We start from the raw sequence: 15245 nt of genomic DNA, 5'->3' as shown, positions 1-15245 counted from the left end.
ACAAAACACATGAAATGGCATGTGAGAACATGTACCGAACTAGGGTACAAAGTTTCCTTCGACTAAACTTAACATGTCTTAGGTAATTAAACCAAACAACAAACACATAGATATGGCATGTGAATAAGATAAAGTCGTCCTAGTAGTGTGGCCACATAGCAAATTGTGTTGCACCTTCTCTATAGTAGCCTCCCATTGTTGGTGGTGGTGGTGGCAGGGGTGATGGGGGAGGCCCCTTGTTCTTGTGATTAGGGCAGGTGCAATATGGATCATTGCAGAGTGCCTCTTATGAATTGGCACCATTATTGTTGTTGTCCTGTCCGTCGTCTTTGTAACCGCTACTAACTTCCCTTTCTAGATCAAAGATAGGGTCCTACAGGTAGTAGATGTACTCCGCATGTGGATAAATAGGTTGAGGATCGACCCACCTAGTGAACCCACATTTTTCTTCAGCCAAAGAAGACTACAATAAGTATGTCATGTAAGTTATATAAAAGAGGAACATATTGAAGAAATAAATAGTAATAGCAATTACCCATGCTCGCGGGCATTTGAAGAAACGACGACCTCCATCTATTCCCTCGATGAACATCTGCACTAGGCAGTCCTCACCATGCATGCATTTTGGCCACTCTTCTTTCCTTTCATCGTATCCTCTTAGTGGTGCCTCTTTAGGGAAATCACTTTTGCTCTCAACTGGGAACCTCTCATAAAGAGCTTCCTCAAAGAAATCGGGACCAAGAGGACCCTCCCACCTAATGGTAGTTCCCTTCCCCTTTCCTCTCCCTCTGGACGATCCTCCAGACATTGATACTACAATGAAAGAAAATGCTGAGGAGTGTTCTTCTTTCTTATTGTGTGTGTGAATGAGAGGGAGTCAGTGGTTATTTATATGTTGAGAGGAGGAATGGAGGCCTCTCAATGTGCCATGTCAGTGATCCATGTGCCTCTTCACCTCAGTCCTTGGATCAAACAGTCATAAGATGGATGGTGGAGATATAGTGTAGTTGTGCTTCCTTGCATGCCAGTACTATGTCAGTGAAGTGATAAATTGCTGCTGTCCTTATATCTGAAAAGTCTATTTTTATTGTCTGAAAAGCCTAGATCCGTTCACTGTTGCTTGGTAACCCTGGATTCATCTACAAAGCGTATGTATGATACGTTTAGATTATACACGTTCTAATAAATTTACATTTAATCTGTGTACTACATTTGTGCCTTTTTAGCAGTGTAGTATGACTAATGATTCACGAAAAAAATTCGCAAGAGTTTCCCTTGTTTTAGGAGCATCCACAGTTACAAACAAAGACATCATTATATATTCCAAACATTTAATCATTCAAGGAGCAAAATGCAACCACAACGAACATCACAACCAACATAATATGTCCTGCACAGTCCAAATAGTCCATAATGTCCATACAGTCCCAAATAGTTACAGAAAAGTAAATACAAAATCCATAATAGTGCATACTAACAACTACCATATCCCTCACGGCCTCCTACTCTTGCCCTTACCCTTGTGACCGAGAGCGCTTGTACCTGGAGTGTAAGGGTCACGCGGATGGCGTCGCCTAGTGCCTCGAGGCGGTGTAGGATGAGTCGAGGGAGCGTCATGGAGCTGAGAGGGGCCAAGCTCCTCGTGCCTCTTGTCCCCATCATCGTCGTTGTCTTCCTCGTTCTCATCCCAGTCCCCTGTAGCTGCTTGGCTAGAGGAATACAAGCCTCCTCTGCCTATGAAAGGAACGTATACGTCTTGCGTCGTGTATGTCCTGCAACCACAACGACTAGCCGCATGGCGTAGCCGACGTGACAGCCTCTGTTGTACAAAATTATGTTAACTGAAAGAATCTAACGTATTAATGATATGTTTGAAAGAATATTTTTAATCTTACGTCTAGGAAGCTAAGCATGTAGTCGTCCCTGACTCTCGGTCGAATATGCTCAATCTCTTCAACTGAGCATTTGAGTGTATTGCCCTGCAACAAAGTTCTAGATAATAATACTTCTGAACAGATAGCAATAGGTTTTTGTTTTCTTTTGTACAAGAATCTAACGTATTATAGGGGTGATATGGCTCGAAGGTGGCACTAACTAAAATAGATAACTCCTAATGTCGGTCCAAGAACGCCTAATGTATTGTTATGCAACTTAACGTAGAAAAATAAGGCAATTGGCTTACCACTCTATCCAAGATCGGTCCTGCCTCCACCTGCCTTCATGCACAAGTCGATTGGTCATACGCCGTGTCTTCATCGTCAGAGGACTCGATGTCGGCGTAGTCATCTTCTGTCCACTGTACCCTCAGCCTGCAACGTGTTGCACACTGGTGCCAAGCTTGGTACCGCCTGAACTCACGGTTCATGTGTGGCTCGTTGTTGTCGTCTATGTTGTCGTGCATCTCCTCCCATTGCTCAATGAAGGACTGGTGGTGCTTCTCCCAGTCAAAAATCTTCTTATTCTTATGATAATCCAACCTGCACGTATGTCATCGTTACTTGAATCCATGTACATGTCACCATATTAATAGAAATAGACCATCACGAGACATTTGAAATATCAAAACACTTACTTATGTAAGTCAATGTTAGTCGAGAACGGAGCCATAGGCCAAAGCTGTCTCACTCTAAATTGGCGTGCAACCCTATCTGGCAGGCGGAACTCAACAGCATAGAAGCAGATTAAAGGGCACCTCATCCTATAGAAGTCGTCGTCGAACCTACAAACATTGCTCAACTGAAAAGGAAGTGTGCCCTCTCCACCGTACGGCTCCCACTCCACCTACAACATGTCCAAACAAGATGTTAGATGGTATACTAATCCTTTTCAAACCAGCATGGGAAATAAAATTTACTTACACTAGACACCGTCAGCGTGTCTAGCTCGTTCGTGAACTTAATGTACGCCCGGTCTAACCTCGTGTATGGAACCCTGACCTGGTCCCAAAGGTACACCCACATCGGCTGCCGACTTGGAGGCCGACCTTTGAACCACTCACAACGAGCCAAAACCTCTGGGCGGCCAACTAGAAGATGAGCCCACATCCACAACTATAATAGGTACACGCATCCACCAAGTGACGCGTTGGACGAAGACTGACGACACCCCTCCCATAGCTGCCGATACAGAAAGCACAAGACTACAAAGCCCTAGTTGTAGTGACCTGCCTGGTCCCAGTCACTGAGGCAGTGGACCCACATCTAGAACGCACTATCACCCGTGGCATCGGGGAAGAGAACGCAGGCAAACAGGTGTAGGATCCACGCCCTGCAGTAGTACCCAACTGTCTCCTCATCTGCCTCCTCGGGGCACTATGTGAACTCTTCCCGTAGCTAGGAGATAAGAACTCCAGAAGTGCGAGCCCCTTGCTCGCCAAGCTCACGCCCAAGGAAGGCCTCCACTCGTGCTCTCTAGCCCTTGTCATGAATCCTTAGGCCTAGCATCTTCCGACAGTCCTAGAGCATGATTGTCATCTCCCCAAAGGTAGGTGGAAGCTGTGAGTCTTCGGCCACCACCTATATTTTAGACAAAGCAAGATTACTTGTTAAAAAGTCAATCGCATGAACAAATGGCCATGAATTGAGGCAATGATTTAATTTAATACCTTTCAACCAACGTAGTTATGGACGCTGAGTTGAACTTGGGCAACCCATGATGAACCTAAAAAGAGATGACATCTAGGCCAGCTCTTTGTAGGAAAGGAGTGTACCTATCATCGTACCGCATGTCCAAGAACCCATTGTGGGTTCTAGGATGAAGGAGCAAAAGGTCCTGCATCGAATAAAATATAGTCTCCTATTACTTCATGAACACATGTATGCTCACCAAATTTTGAACAAAACTTGTAGATTATTACCTGCCCCAGCGCTATGAGATGTCCTCGGTGGGTCGCCTCGTACGTCGGGTCGAGCAGGTGGAATTGCGCCATCCTACAAAAAAAAGTGAATGAATTAGATATTCAATATACAATGAAACATGAACTTAGAAATGTATAAGTAATTGACACAAATACAAGCGTAAATTGAGACATGCATAATTAATTAAATGAATATGACAAATATAAAATAATAAAATCAACCAATAGTCGCACCTCACTAATCTGCCAATGGCAACTTCGTGAATTGTGGCCAAGTCTACCGCACTTGCCGCACTCATACTACTCGGGGTCAGTAACAAATGGAGTTCCTCTCCCATGCCTCATTTTTCTGGGTATCTGATCCATAACCATCCTGTCCCTCGTCCTCTGCCTTGATCCACGCTTGTTCCAACGGTAAGCTGGATCTGCAATGTACTTCGGCCCATCATATGGAGGCCACTCTCTAGGGTCCCGGAAAGGCACGAAGCGGGGGCTCCATGTGTGCACAAGCGTGTCAACACTAAACTCATGACGTATCCTCCTTTCAATATTATAGTTGTGATGCCTAGCTGCTGCCACCAAATGAGAACATAGAAAGTGGTACTGCCTTGGTTTACCACAAGTGCATTTGAAATTTTGGAGGACAACCACATGGATCCTCGACTCTCGGACCTCGCCGTCGAACGTTGTACCACCCCTATGCTCGACCTGATAAGTCCTTGTGGCGTGGTCAAAGCATGTAACCTCATGTGTGCCAGCCTGTTCTTTTGCCTTCTCTAGGTGTGTCTTTGGTTTCAGAGCCCATATCTCTCCATCACTCCACAACTGCAATGCATGGGCGTGTCTATCATTGAATCAGGCAACAAGCTTATAGAATATGAATTGAACTTGCATTCACGGGCATACCACGTGTCCCCAATAGCAACTTATTGAATGACTCTGCCATGTTGCTGTACTAAAACTCGTACCTCCATCCACCGGCATCATGAGCTCTCGTCCATTTCTCCAAATCCCTCATCAAATCTGTGAGCCATTGTCTACCTTCTACATTTGATGCGGTTCTGACCTGCTCCAACTTTTCTAGAAAGTACTTGTCCTCAAGCTGTCAAGCAGCCTCCTAGAACATATCAAAGTTACCATTCACACCATCCTTCTAGAGTAGATTCTCGGCAAGGTGCCGAGTACACCAATGATGGTGCAAAGGTGCATAACCCTCTATCTGCTCTCACACGACATTAAGTATGCCATGGTGCCTATCAGATATGATGCCAACCTCCCTGCCAAGCCCAACCATGTGTATCCGGACTAGCCTCAAGAACCATCCCCAACTGTTATTATTCTCCTTCTCAACCAAAGCAAATGCCAAAGGAACCAACTTGTTGTTCGCGTCACAGGATATGGCTATAAGAAGTGTGCCCTAGTATTTGCCAATCAAGAATATACCATCAATGGAGAAGACGGGACGACAGTGCCTAAAGGCCTTGACATACTGAGGGAAGCACCAGAAAGCACGGAAGAATATCTGCCTCCCATCTTTCCATGCATTTGGTTTTGGGATGTACTCATAATGCATGCATGGATTCACTACTTTGATTGCATTGAAAAGAACTGGCAGGTGCTCATACCCATCCTCCCAGTCCCCATATATCATCTTCCACGCTCGCTGCTTAGCCCTCCATGCTTTATCATAAGTTATCACATAACCTTCATACAACGCCTCAACGGTCTTGATAATTGTCCTCACCTTCATGTTGGGTTCTCCCTACAAAATTCCCATCAACTGCTTGGCAATGAGGGTAGATGTCAACTACCGATACCTCAGTGTCAGCTCATGGTCAGCACAATTGTGTGGCCCAACAACTTTTGTGATCTTCCATTTTCTGGTCACCTGTTGCTTCCTTGCACAAACCCTCCATGGGCAGCGTTCCTTGTCACACATAACTATGTAACGGCGCTCTGCATATGAATGCAATACCTTGTAAGGTCTCTTTCGTATCACTACAAAAGCCTACAACCACCTTTTTAATGCAGGGAGGTCATTGAACACCCTCCCATTCTCAATTACCATGTTAGGACCGGCCTCAGGAGCTTCTAGGAGCTCATCATCATGTCCTTCTGCAAACGCCTCATCGGAATGAGCAAGATCGCTGAACTCGCAAACTCTTGGATCACGGTGGCCGAGAAAGATACGCCTCAGCATCTCAACATCACTCTATGTCAACTCTCCAATAGGGCGATCATCATCAGAATCAAGAGCCCTAGCCATCTCGTATGGCTCCGAATCATGCATAATTTCAACACTATTGGAGCCACGGAATCCATCTCCAAAGTGCACTTGCGCAGCAACAGGGGGCACATCCACATTCTTAGGAATGTCTCCTGCAACATAATTAGAGAAATGAGGAAATAATGAAAGAAATAGATATAAGGAAGGGGGTAAGCTCCCAAAAACCATGCGGTTAAGACACTTACTCAGATGATTCTGTGTCAAAGGGATCTCATGAGGAGGATCTGCCACGAAAACATGAGTCTGACAAGCATCTCCAACTACCGCATTGGGCGCAGATTGAGCATCGGGAACCGTAGGTGCAATCTCCACATCCATATAAGGTTCTGTAACGGGAGGGTCGATGTGTGCGTATTGATCCATTGGTGGGGAAAACCCATGAGGGATGGGATCAACTAACACCTGATGCACAACCATGTCCAAACATTGCAGCTGGCTCTTCATAGCCGATCTCACATAGTTCTCCCACTGATCCGCACAACCAATTGAGATCATTCGCCTAAGGATGTTAGGAGGAGAACCTAGGTGCAGTACACCATCAACTGCAATGCCATCATCTCCAAGGCAATGCAGCTTCTCCCGAGCCCTTGCAACCATCTCACTAAATGAAGGCCTATCATTGAATAGCATAGGCACGCTTTACATGTCAACAAACTCAACATATCCATAGCGATCACTTTCAATGGTGCCTCCATGATATATGGTCACTAGGTTATCCATCTAGTTCAAACATGTAACGAAACACATGTCCTTTAGTCCAAATTAGCCGACAGATAGTACCTAACAAGTATTTTCTAACTACAAACTAAGTAAATAAGATAATAACTACGTATATATATACAGTGTACTCACTAAATAGCTAGATCATATTTAGTTAACTAAATATGTAACTACATATCTAAGTAGCTATCTAACTATATCTATGTACCTATGTATGTATGTTTCTATCTATCTACATATATATCTCACTAGATCACTAACTAAATCAACTACCTGAGTCATCACATTAACTAGTAAATAACAAATGTCAACTAAGTAGGTACATTGCAAATTCATAATTTTTACCTTTCCAACGACTGATCCGTGGACGTCAACGGAGTCGCAGCGGACGATGGGCGTGGGTCAGGTCGGCGGTGGCACAGCCAGCCGCTGTAGGTACCGGGGCCGATGGTGGCGCGGCCGACGACAGCGGTCGCGCGCGGCGGGCGCGGGATGCCCGGCACTTAGCGCGGTGAGTCTAGCTCGACGGGCACGGGAGGCACCGCGGCCACGGCCGAGGCTGGCGGTGGAGGGCGGCAAGGCAGGGTGAGGCCAAGGCGAGGAGAGGGCGCGGCGTGGGCACAGGAACCGGTGAGGGGACCGGGGCGCGGGCGTAGGGGCGCTTGCCATGGCGCGGCGGCGCTGGCGCTGCGCTGGCGGCTAGCTGCGAGCAACGGCGCGGCGCGGCCGTGGGGCGCGGCGCTCCTGCATGGCCTCAGGGCGCAGGCCGTCCGTGGTGGCGCGGCGTGGGGCGGCCGCGGGTGGCGCTCGGCGGGCTCGGGGTGCGGGGCGTCCGTGGTGGCGCGGCGCGGCCTCGGGGCGCGGGCGGCCGACGCGGGCGCGGTGGCAGCGTGGCTCGGGCGTTCGTGCGCGGGCTCGGCAAGGCGCTTACGGTCAAGGGCGGCCGGTGGAGGCGCGTGCGCGGGCGGCGACGGCGGCGACGAAGCTCGGCTCTGCTTTGCTAGGGCGAGAGAGGGAGAGGAAGATAGGAAGAGAGGGGTGGGGCCCATGCGTAATAAAGGCTCAGCGCCAGTCACCCTGGCGCCAAGATCTACGACGCCGAGCTCGGCACCAGGGTGACTGGCACCGAGCTTCCTACCATGTCACCTTCCACGTTCGCTTCGAGCGTAGGAGCTCGGCGCCAGGGACGCTGACATCGAGACGTGTTAGCTCGGCGCCGAGCTAAGGGTCCAAATTCTGAAATCTTTCCTCCAGGGGTCTATTTGTGAGAAACTTTCAAAAAATGCTAAAAGTAAAAAAATTCGGTTGGGAAAGCAGTTCAACCATTTCTCGATCTTGTTTTTGCTGGATTTCCTGTCATTTCCATTTTCCTCTATGTAAACGGTATATGATCAGTTTATAAGGTTTATACGGTGGCTACCGTTTTCATCTTTATACTCTTTCTTACCCACCTTAAAGGAAGGAGATCATGTCCATCCCTAAAAAACGAAGCTCCTCCCTGAGCATTTTGGTGAAAAAATAGCTGCAACAATAGAGGGAGAGAGGGAGAAAGATGCCTCCTTAGATGGGTGTGCTCAAGATGGGAGGAAGCAGGAAAAGGGGTTAGGATTTTGTACCGTAGCTAGTCAATCTACAACCCCCGACAGGTGACAGTGATATTGTCAGCATGTTCGTTTAGCTATGGCTTGTCGTAAACGATCGTAAATTTTCAGCCGGAATAGTATTTTTCTCTCACACAAACCAGCCAGCAGTACTTCTTCACGAACCAGCAATGATACGAACCAGCCAACCGAACAGGCTGTGTGTTGCCATGTTGTGTCATACCATAACCTGGCATTGGCGCATATCACTGATGGGTTGTGGTCTGACCTGACATTGACATTCCCCCTAACACTGTCCATTTGTGACTCAACCCGACGAAGAGACAGGGCTTCACCGTAGGGTCAATAGGATCTCAATCATTGTCCGGATCCTAGGCTTATGATCTGGTAGTGAAGCCACATTACTGTCGGCTCTAACTCATCTCTAGTATGAGCCGGTAGAGATGGTGTGTTCTACAGTAATTTATCATTTTTTGAGTACCATTTTGTACGGCACTGTTTTTGTATCACGCTGAGTAGAAGAGTTGTATGCGTTTTTGCACTAGGTTGGTAGGTCCCACAGTTTGAGACCGTTGAGACAAGAAAGAGAAGTTTTCTCGTTACGGAGAACTAGAAAATGCTAAGGTAACTTCGTTACCTCTCGAGCTAGCTGAGGTTTCTATCTACAGTACCTAATTAATTATAGGATGTTTGACCTGCAGATATAATAAGAACAATTTTAAAATACTTCCCACGGATATCTTCCTGTAATGGACGGTTGTTTTTATCCATTCCAGAGATAAAAATGGATATATTTTTAGATCGGCAAGGCTCGCCTTGGATAGCACGTGGGCAACTCCCACTTGCACGTACACGCACCCTCACCCCTCCCATGCCTCTTGTACAGCGTTTCGGCTGGATTAGTTTATAAGGCGTGCCTTTGAAAGTACTACTGGCTGGTTTAGTGTAAGAGAAAAATATGGTTCAAGTCATGAATTATAAGTCGAATACGAGCAATCCAGCCAAAACGAACATGCTGTTGGCCAGCCGCACGCACACCCACCAGCCCTCCCTGTTGCGTCGTGACACAAAAATACTCATCTGATCAAATGTAAAAGAAAATGACATGGCAAATTTTAAAAATAGAGCCTCTAATTGCATCGTGAATGTAAGTTGCATTTGCATCACGTTGGCGTCTAAATAATACTAATGATTACGGTTTACCGTAGCAAAGGAGCAGTCCTCAATGAACCTCCGAATCAGCAAAAGATTGATATCGACGACAGTGCAATTTATTTGCAGCAAAGAAGTGGCAGTGCAACGATGTAGTGTCGGTTCAGACTTCAGAGCGACACAGGGCTCAGCAGCGGCCTCCCGGCGAAGAAGGCCTCGAGGTTTCCGGAGACGGCATCCAGCACCCCACGGATAGACTCCGCCGTGGCCACGGCCTTGTGGCTCGACAGCACCACGTTGTCCATGTCCAAGAGCTCCGCCGGCACGTCCGGCTCGTTCTCGAACACGTCGAGCCCGGCGCCGCCGATGACGCCCTCCCGCAGGCAGCGCACCAGCTCCGGCTCGTCCACCAGCCCGCCGCGCCCAACGTTGACGAGCACGCCGCCCGCGCCCAGCGCCTCCATCACCTCCCGGTCCACCACGCGCCGCGTCTCCTCCGTCAGCGCGCACGCCAGCACCAGCACGTCGCTGTCCGCGGCCAGCGCGCGCACCGTGGGGAAGAACGTGTAGGGGCACGGCGCTGGCTTGCGCGTGCGGGAGTGGTACGCCACGGGGCACCCGAACGCGGCCAGCCGCCGCGCCACCAGCGAGCCGATGCTTCCCAGCCCCACGATGCCGACGCGCTTCCCGCTCACCTGCAAATAATAAAGGAGTCGGATTCTGGTTTTCCATCTTGTTCACCTGTCCATTATTCATTCTAACTGAAATGAATCTGGATGGAGGAGAAATCAGCAGGGCGATTCTAGGCGGCTAGATAGCATGAATCAATCGGGAACCTTGGCGGCGAGCGGGTATTCGCCTAGGGCCGCCGCCCAGCCACCGTGCCGGACGTACGCGTCTGCGGTGGCGACGTGGCGGAGCCCCGCGACGACCAGACCAACGGCGTAGTCGGCGGCGTCGGCGGAGTATGCGTCCCCGGCGTTGGTGACCCGGACCCCGCGGCGCCGGCACGCAGCGAGGTCGATGTGGTCGACGCCCACGGACGAGGCCACCACCAGCTCCAGTGCCGGGAGCGCGTCGATGAGTTCCGCTGTCACCGCCGGGAGCTCGACGGTGAGTAGCGCCCGCGCCGAGGCGGCGGTGGCCGCGTCGGCCCCCGCGACGGGGTGGAGGCGGTAGCGGGGCGATAGGGCCAGCTGGAACTCCGGGATGAGGGGATCGGCGAGGAGCACGAGTGGCTTGGCGGCGCTGGCCTCGCCGTCGCCGGATTCGGTGGCTTCTTGGGTCGCCGGCGCCATCTCCTACGCTTCTCGGTGGCCAAGCGGGAGCACGACACGACTGTCGACTTTGCGATTGAAAAGGCCAAAAGGTACCGTCCAAATGGGCAGGATTTTTATTTCGTAAGCAACGAGGTACACGTATAGTCCAAATGGGCCAGACCAGAAAGGTTAAGTTAGAGCATCTTCGAGAGCTTTCTACTTTTTTTCTCTTAAAAACTTATAGTTTGAAAACTCCTAAAAAGATTTAGAGAGAAAAAAAAGAAGGTCATCTCCAAGAGTTTCTAATAAATTGCATCTAAAAAATCAAATTTAAGACCCACATGAATTATGTTGTGGCTTTTTTTCTTTTCCATCACGGGAAACTACAGGGCACGTCCCTCGTGTGCTCTGACTCCGACACGGACGGCTTGTCACCATCGACGCTGTCGACATCTCCGCTGGACCCAGGATACTTCATGGACTATGGCAAACCGCTCGTGAAGAGTGAGCTCAAACTCTCCCTAAATCCTCCTCCTTGCGCCGAACTCCCACCGGAGCCTCCTCCGATGGCTCGTCATCCTGCGCCTCGACCGTCGCCCTGTCCTTTCTCAGGCTCAACAGCGTGATAGCCATCTACCACTCGAGACACGATCCCCGGTCCATAATATTTGTAACCGTCTCCTTCTTCTGCGTCGTCTTTGTCTTCCACCTGCTTCGTGTGTTCGAGAGATTGCCCCCGGAATCGCCCAGGAGGTTGCAGGTGAAGGCGGCAATATGGGCCCTCACCACCACCCTGAGTCCCTGACAGTCATGTTTTCCAGCAGAGTTGCCTTGTTGATGCCCGCTCTTGTCGCCGCCGTCGTGTGGTCGATGGCCGCGGTGACCATCCTTGCGGGCTTCTACTTGTTCTTCGTATGCCCGGACGCCGCCTCCACCACCGCCGACGAGAAGGCGGCCTGCAAGGTTGACGAAGGCCCGTAGATAGTTTTCGTGTGGACTCCCTCAGAGATTAAGGATACGCGCGAGGCTGCGGCGCGTAAAGTTACGCGGATGAGGGAGATTTTTTTCTAACTCCTAAAATATTAGGAGATTATATTAGGAGTTGTTGGAGATGGATTTTTTATAGATCTTTATAAAAACTTAGGATTAGGAGGAGGTTTTGGGAACTCTGGGAGATGCTCTTATTGAGTTACACTGAACTTGAGAACTGATAAAGTTGTCATTTGTCAAGATCCAAATGGAATCCTAGAATCTTTTGATGACACCAAAACAAATCCATATCCCATCGTCGTGAATTATAAATTCCAAAGGTTAGGATCATACGATAGAGTTCTATATGATTCCACGAAATTAGGGTCCTAATCATATTCCAACAACAAAATTTGTCAGCATTTTAAATTAAGTAATATTTATCAGAGAGTAAATTTTACATATATGCTCAATGCAGCATGCATGTTTTTATATTTCTTTTCACATACGTATATACAACAATAAATTAAGAAACATATGTTAACTAATACTCTGCTCAATTGAAAATATTGACTTTACTGTCTAATCTTTGATTGTTTGTCTTTTACGTGAACACATATACAATTAGCTAAACATATGCGCCATGCCTAAAATACTTGCAATAACAAATCAAATGATGTTTCTCTCACTTTACTAAACTAATATATAAATAAAAATTATTAATCAAAATGTTAACAGTAAAAGGCCAAGTTATCAATCATTTTGAAATTAATGTTACTACATTACTGAGCCTTTTAAAGTAGATTATTGAGTCACTGAAGTACTGCTTAAAACATAATTGGGCTGTGAATAATTGAATAAGTGTACTCATGTTCACACAAAAAAATCAATTGAAAACACACTATTGTACACTTCAACTTTCATGATAGATATATATTAGCTTTTACTGAACATATATGAAGTTGTTAAAATGTGATAGAGTAATGATTCTAAAAAACAAATATCACCAACATGAATCCACTTGATACAAAGGGCTTGTTTGGAACAGAGTCTAGCCAAAACAAGCGGCTCGAGGCCCCCAAACGCCATGGTTCAAGCCAGGCTCACTCCTCCTCCTCCTCCTCCTCGTCACCCCCATCCACCCACCCACCTCCCCCGCGTGCGATTCTGTCCATCGCGCCATCGGCCCCTCCGCTGCATCCTCTTTGTCGTGCATCGCCCCTGCCTCCTTGTTGGCCGAGATCTAGGTGAGAGGCACCTTCCAGCCGAGATGCAAGTGAGGGATTACCGTACGCGCGCCTCCGCCTCGCCGGTGACTGAGTTGGGAGGTGCTTCCTCCTCGATGGTGCACCCCTTCCTGTGTTCATCCTAGGGATGAATTGAGACACAACAACCTGCGCCCCTTTGGTCGAGATCTGGGCAAGGTGCCATCGCCGCCTGTGCCCCCTCCCTATTGTGCCAGAGCCATAAGAGGGAGGCACAACGGTGGGAAAGAAGCATGGTGGAGATAAATTATCCCAAATAGGACTCATGCACGAGCATATGCATATCTAATTGGTATCATCATATTATATATGCTCCTCCTATAATATAGTATACAGTATAGACTGTTAATATTCTGTTTGATTAATCCTGGGCACAGGGTATTGATGACCTGATTTGCATCCTAGGCACAGGGCAGAGTTTAGTCTTGCATGCACAAAGCAAGAATCATGTACTAACTTGGTCAATCCATGGATCCACAATGCAGTCGCGTAGCGTGACAAAGTCAAGCGGTTACCTTGGTGGCGAGCGGGTAGTCGCCGTCCATGACCCACCTGCCGCGCTGGAGATGCGCATCAGCGGCAGCCACCCTGCGCAGGACGGCGACGACGAGGCCCACAGCATAGTCTGCAATGTCCACGGAGAACGTCGCGCCGGCGTTGGTGACGGTGATCCCGCGGCGTCGGCAGGCGTCGAGGTCCACGTGGTCCAACCCGACGGAGATCGCGGCCACGAGCTCCAGCGCCGGGAGCCGGTCGATGAGGTCGGCGGTCACTGGCCTGAGCCCCGGCACGAACAGGACCCGGGCCTCGGCCGCCGTGGCCTCGTCGGCGTCCGCGGCCAGGACAAAGCGGAACTGGCCCTCCATCACCGGGGTTAAGCCAGAGTCCGACGGCTGCGACACGAGCACCAACGGCTTGGCCTTGGCGTCCGCGCCGGCAGTCGACGGCGTCATCCTTCCGTTCCCGATTCGATCCGTAGGAGTAGTTGGTTCAAAAATAACCTAGTATAACCGATCACCATTTATCAGCGACAATCGTTTACCAATCGGCAAAAGTCTACTTAACCCCCCACCTATCAATAATGGTCTACTTCATCCTCAAATTATAAAACCATTTATTTTACCTCCTGAACTTTTCAAAACCGTCTATTTTACCCCCCGGGCAGTTTTTGACGGTGGTTTTGCTAAAGTAACGGTGGTTTGCTACGCTACCTGTGGTTTCACATTTTTCTTTTTTTATTTATTTTCGCTGAATCTTTGAAAAATCATAATAAATCATAGAAAAATCATAAAACGGAAAATTCAATTTTGTTGGACTCCACATGAGTAGATCTACATAATTAACATATAATGTGTTATGCTTTAGTACAAAGGTTTTGCTGTACCTTTAGATTAATTAGAAAATCTAATTTTGTCTGTAATTAATTGAAATTTATCTATAACTAAGTTATACATGGTCCAATGAGTACGAAATTTTTACTATAATTCAAGCATATAATAATTAGTCTATCATAAAAATTTCACCATAATTGGACCACAGAAGCTGCAGCTATGAATTGTTCCAATTAATTACAGACAAAATTGGATTTTCCAATTAATCTAAAACTACAGCAAAAATTTTGTACTAAAGTATATCATATTATATGTTCATTGTATAGATCTACTCATGTGGAGTCCAACAAAATTAGATTTTCCATTTTATAATTTTTGTGTGATTTACTATGATTTTTTAAAGATTCACCAGAAATTAAAAAAAAAAGAAAAAGACAAAACCACCATCACTATAGCAAAACCACCGTTACTATAGCAAAACCACCGCCGAAAACCGCCCGGGGGGTAAAATAGACGGTTTTAAAAAGTTCAGGGGGGTAAAATAGACGGTTTTATAGTTTGGGGGTGAAGTAGACCATGGTTGATAGGTGGGGGGTTAAGTAGACTTTTTCCTTTACCAATTCAGGTGCAAATCTTGTTGCCAATCTCCCGTTAGGTGACGGTCCTTACGATGGTGACAGTTGGCACGCCATCAGACGGCAAACATGCTCCTCTGCTCTGTTTGGTGGGACATGGCAAGATGCACTGCCGACGGCTCGTTGCCACGCCCGCACTGAACATGTCACGGCGCAAGGGTGAAGACACA

General features: G+C 48.0%; 2 protein-coding genes and 1 pseudogene across 3 annotated transcripts; 1 reads left to right on the top strand and 2 right to left on the bottom strand.

Annotated features, from left to right (window-relative positions):
- Positions 1–7366: 7366 nt before the first annotated feature.
- On the bottom strand, positions 7367–7912 carry LOC136493987 (uncharacterized). The gene has a single exon (XM_066490118.1). The coding sequence runs from the start codon at positions 7910–7912 to the stop codon at positions 7367–7369; it is 546 nt and encodes a 181-aa protein (XP_066346215.1).
- A 1654-nt stretch (positions 7913–9566) lies between these two features.
- LOC136493498 (glyoxylate/hydroxypyruvate reductase HPR3-like) lies at positions 9567–14140 on the bottom strand. 2 transcript variants are annotated; one of them, XM_066489591.1, is made up of 2 exons: positions 13625–14140; positions 9567–10311 (listed from the first exon to the last, which is right to left on the bottom strand). In XM_066489591.1, exons 1-2 carry the CDS (start codon positions 14060–14062, stop codon positions 9787–9789), a joined length of 963 nt encoding a protein of 320 aa, XP_066345688.1. In that variant the 5' UTR covers positions 14063–14140; the 3' UTR covers positions 9567–9786. The 2 variants fall into 2 exon arrangements, with proteins under 2 accessions (XP_066345688.1, XP_066345687.1); XM_066489590.1 differs by lacking the exon at positions 13625–14140 and adding an exon at positions 10453–11022.
- Positions 11352–11856, top strand: LOC136493499 (uncharacterized; annotated as a pseudogene).
- Positions 14141–15245: the final 1105 nt, after the last annotated feature.

Source organism: Miscanthus floridulus, chromosome 11, assembly GCF_019320115.1.
Source record: "Miscanthus floridulus cultivar M001 chromosome 11, ASM1932011v1, whole genome shotgun sequence".
NCBI lineage: Eukaryota > Viridiplantae > Streptophyta > Magnoliopsida > Poales > Poaceae > Miscanthus > Miscanthus floridulus.
The sequence above is the reverse complement of the archived record's forward strand: the minus strand, read 5'-3'. Positions and strand labels throughout refer to the sequence as shown.

Coding starts and splice junctions, on each gene's coding strand:
- LOC136493987 (XM_066490118.1), bottom strand. CDS start 7,912: ATGGGCCCCACCCCTCTCTTCCTATCTTCCTCTCCCTCTCTCGCCCTA.
- LOC136493498 (XM_066489590.1), bottom strand. CDS start 10,914: ATGGCGCCGGCGACCCAAGAAGCCACCGAATCCGGCGACGGCGAGGCC. Junction 10,312..10,452: donor AATACCCGCTCGCCGCCAAG/GTTCCCGATTGA, acceptor TATTATTTGCAG/GTGAGCGGGAAGCGCGTCGG.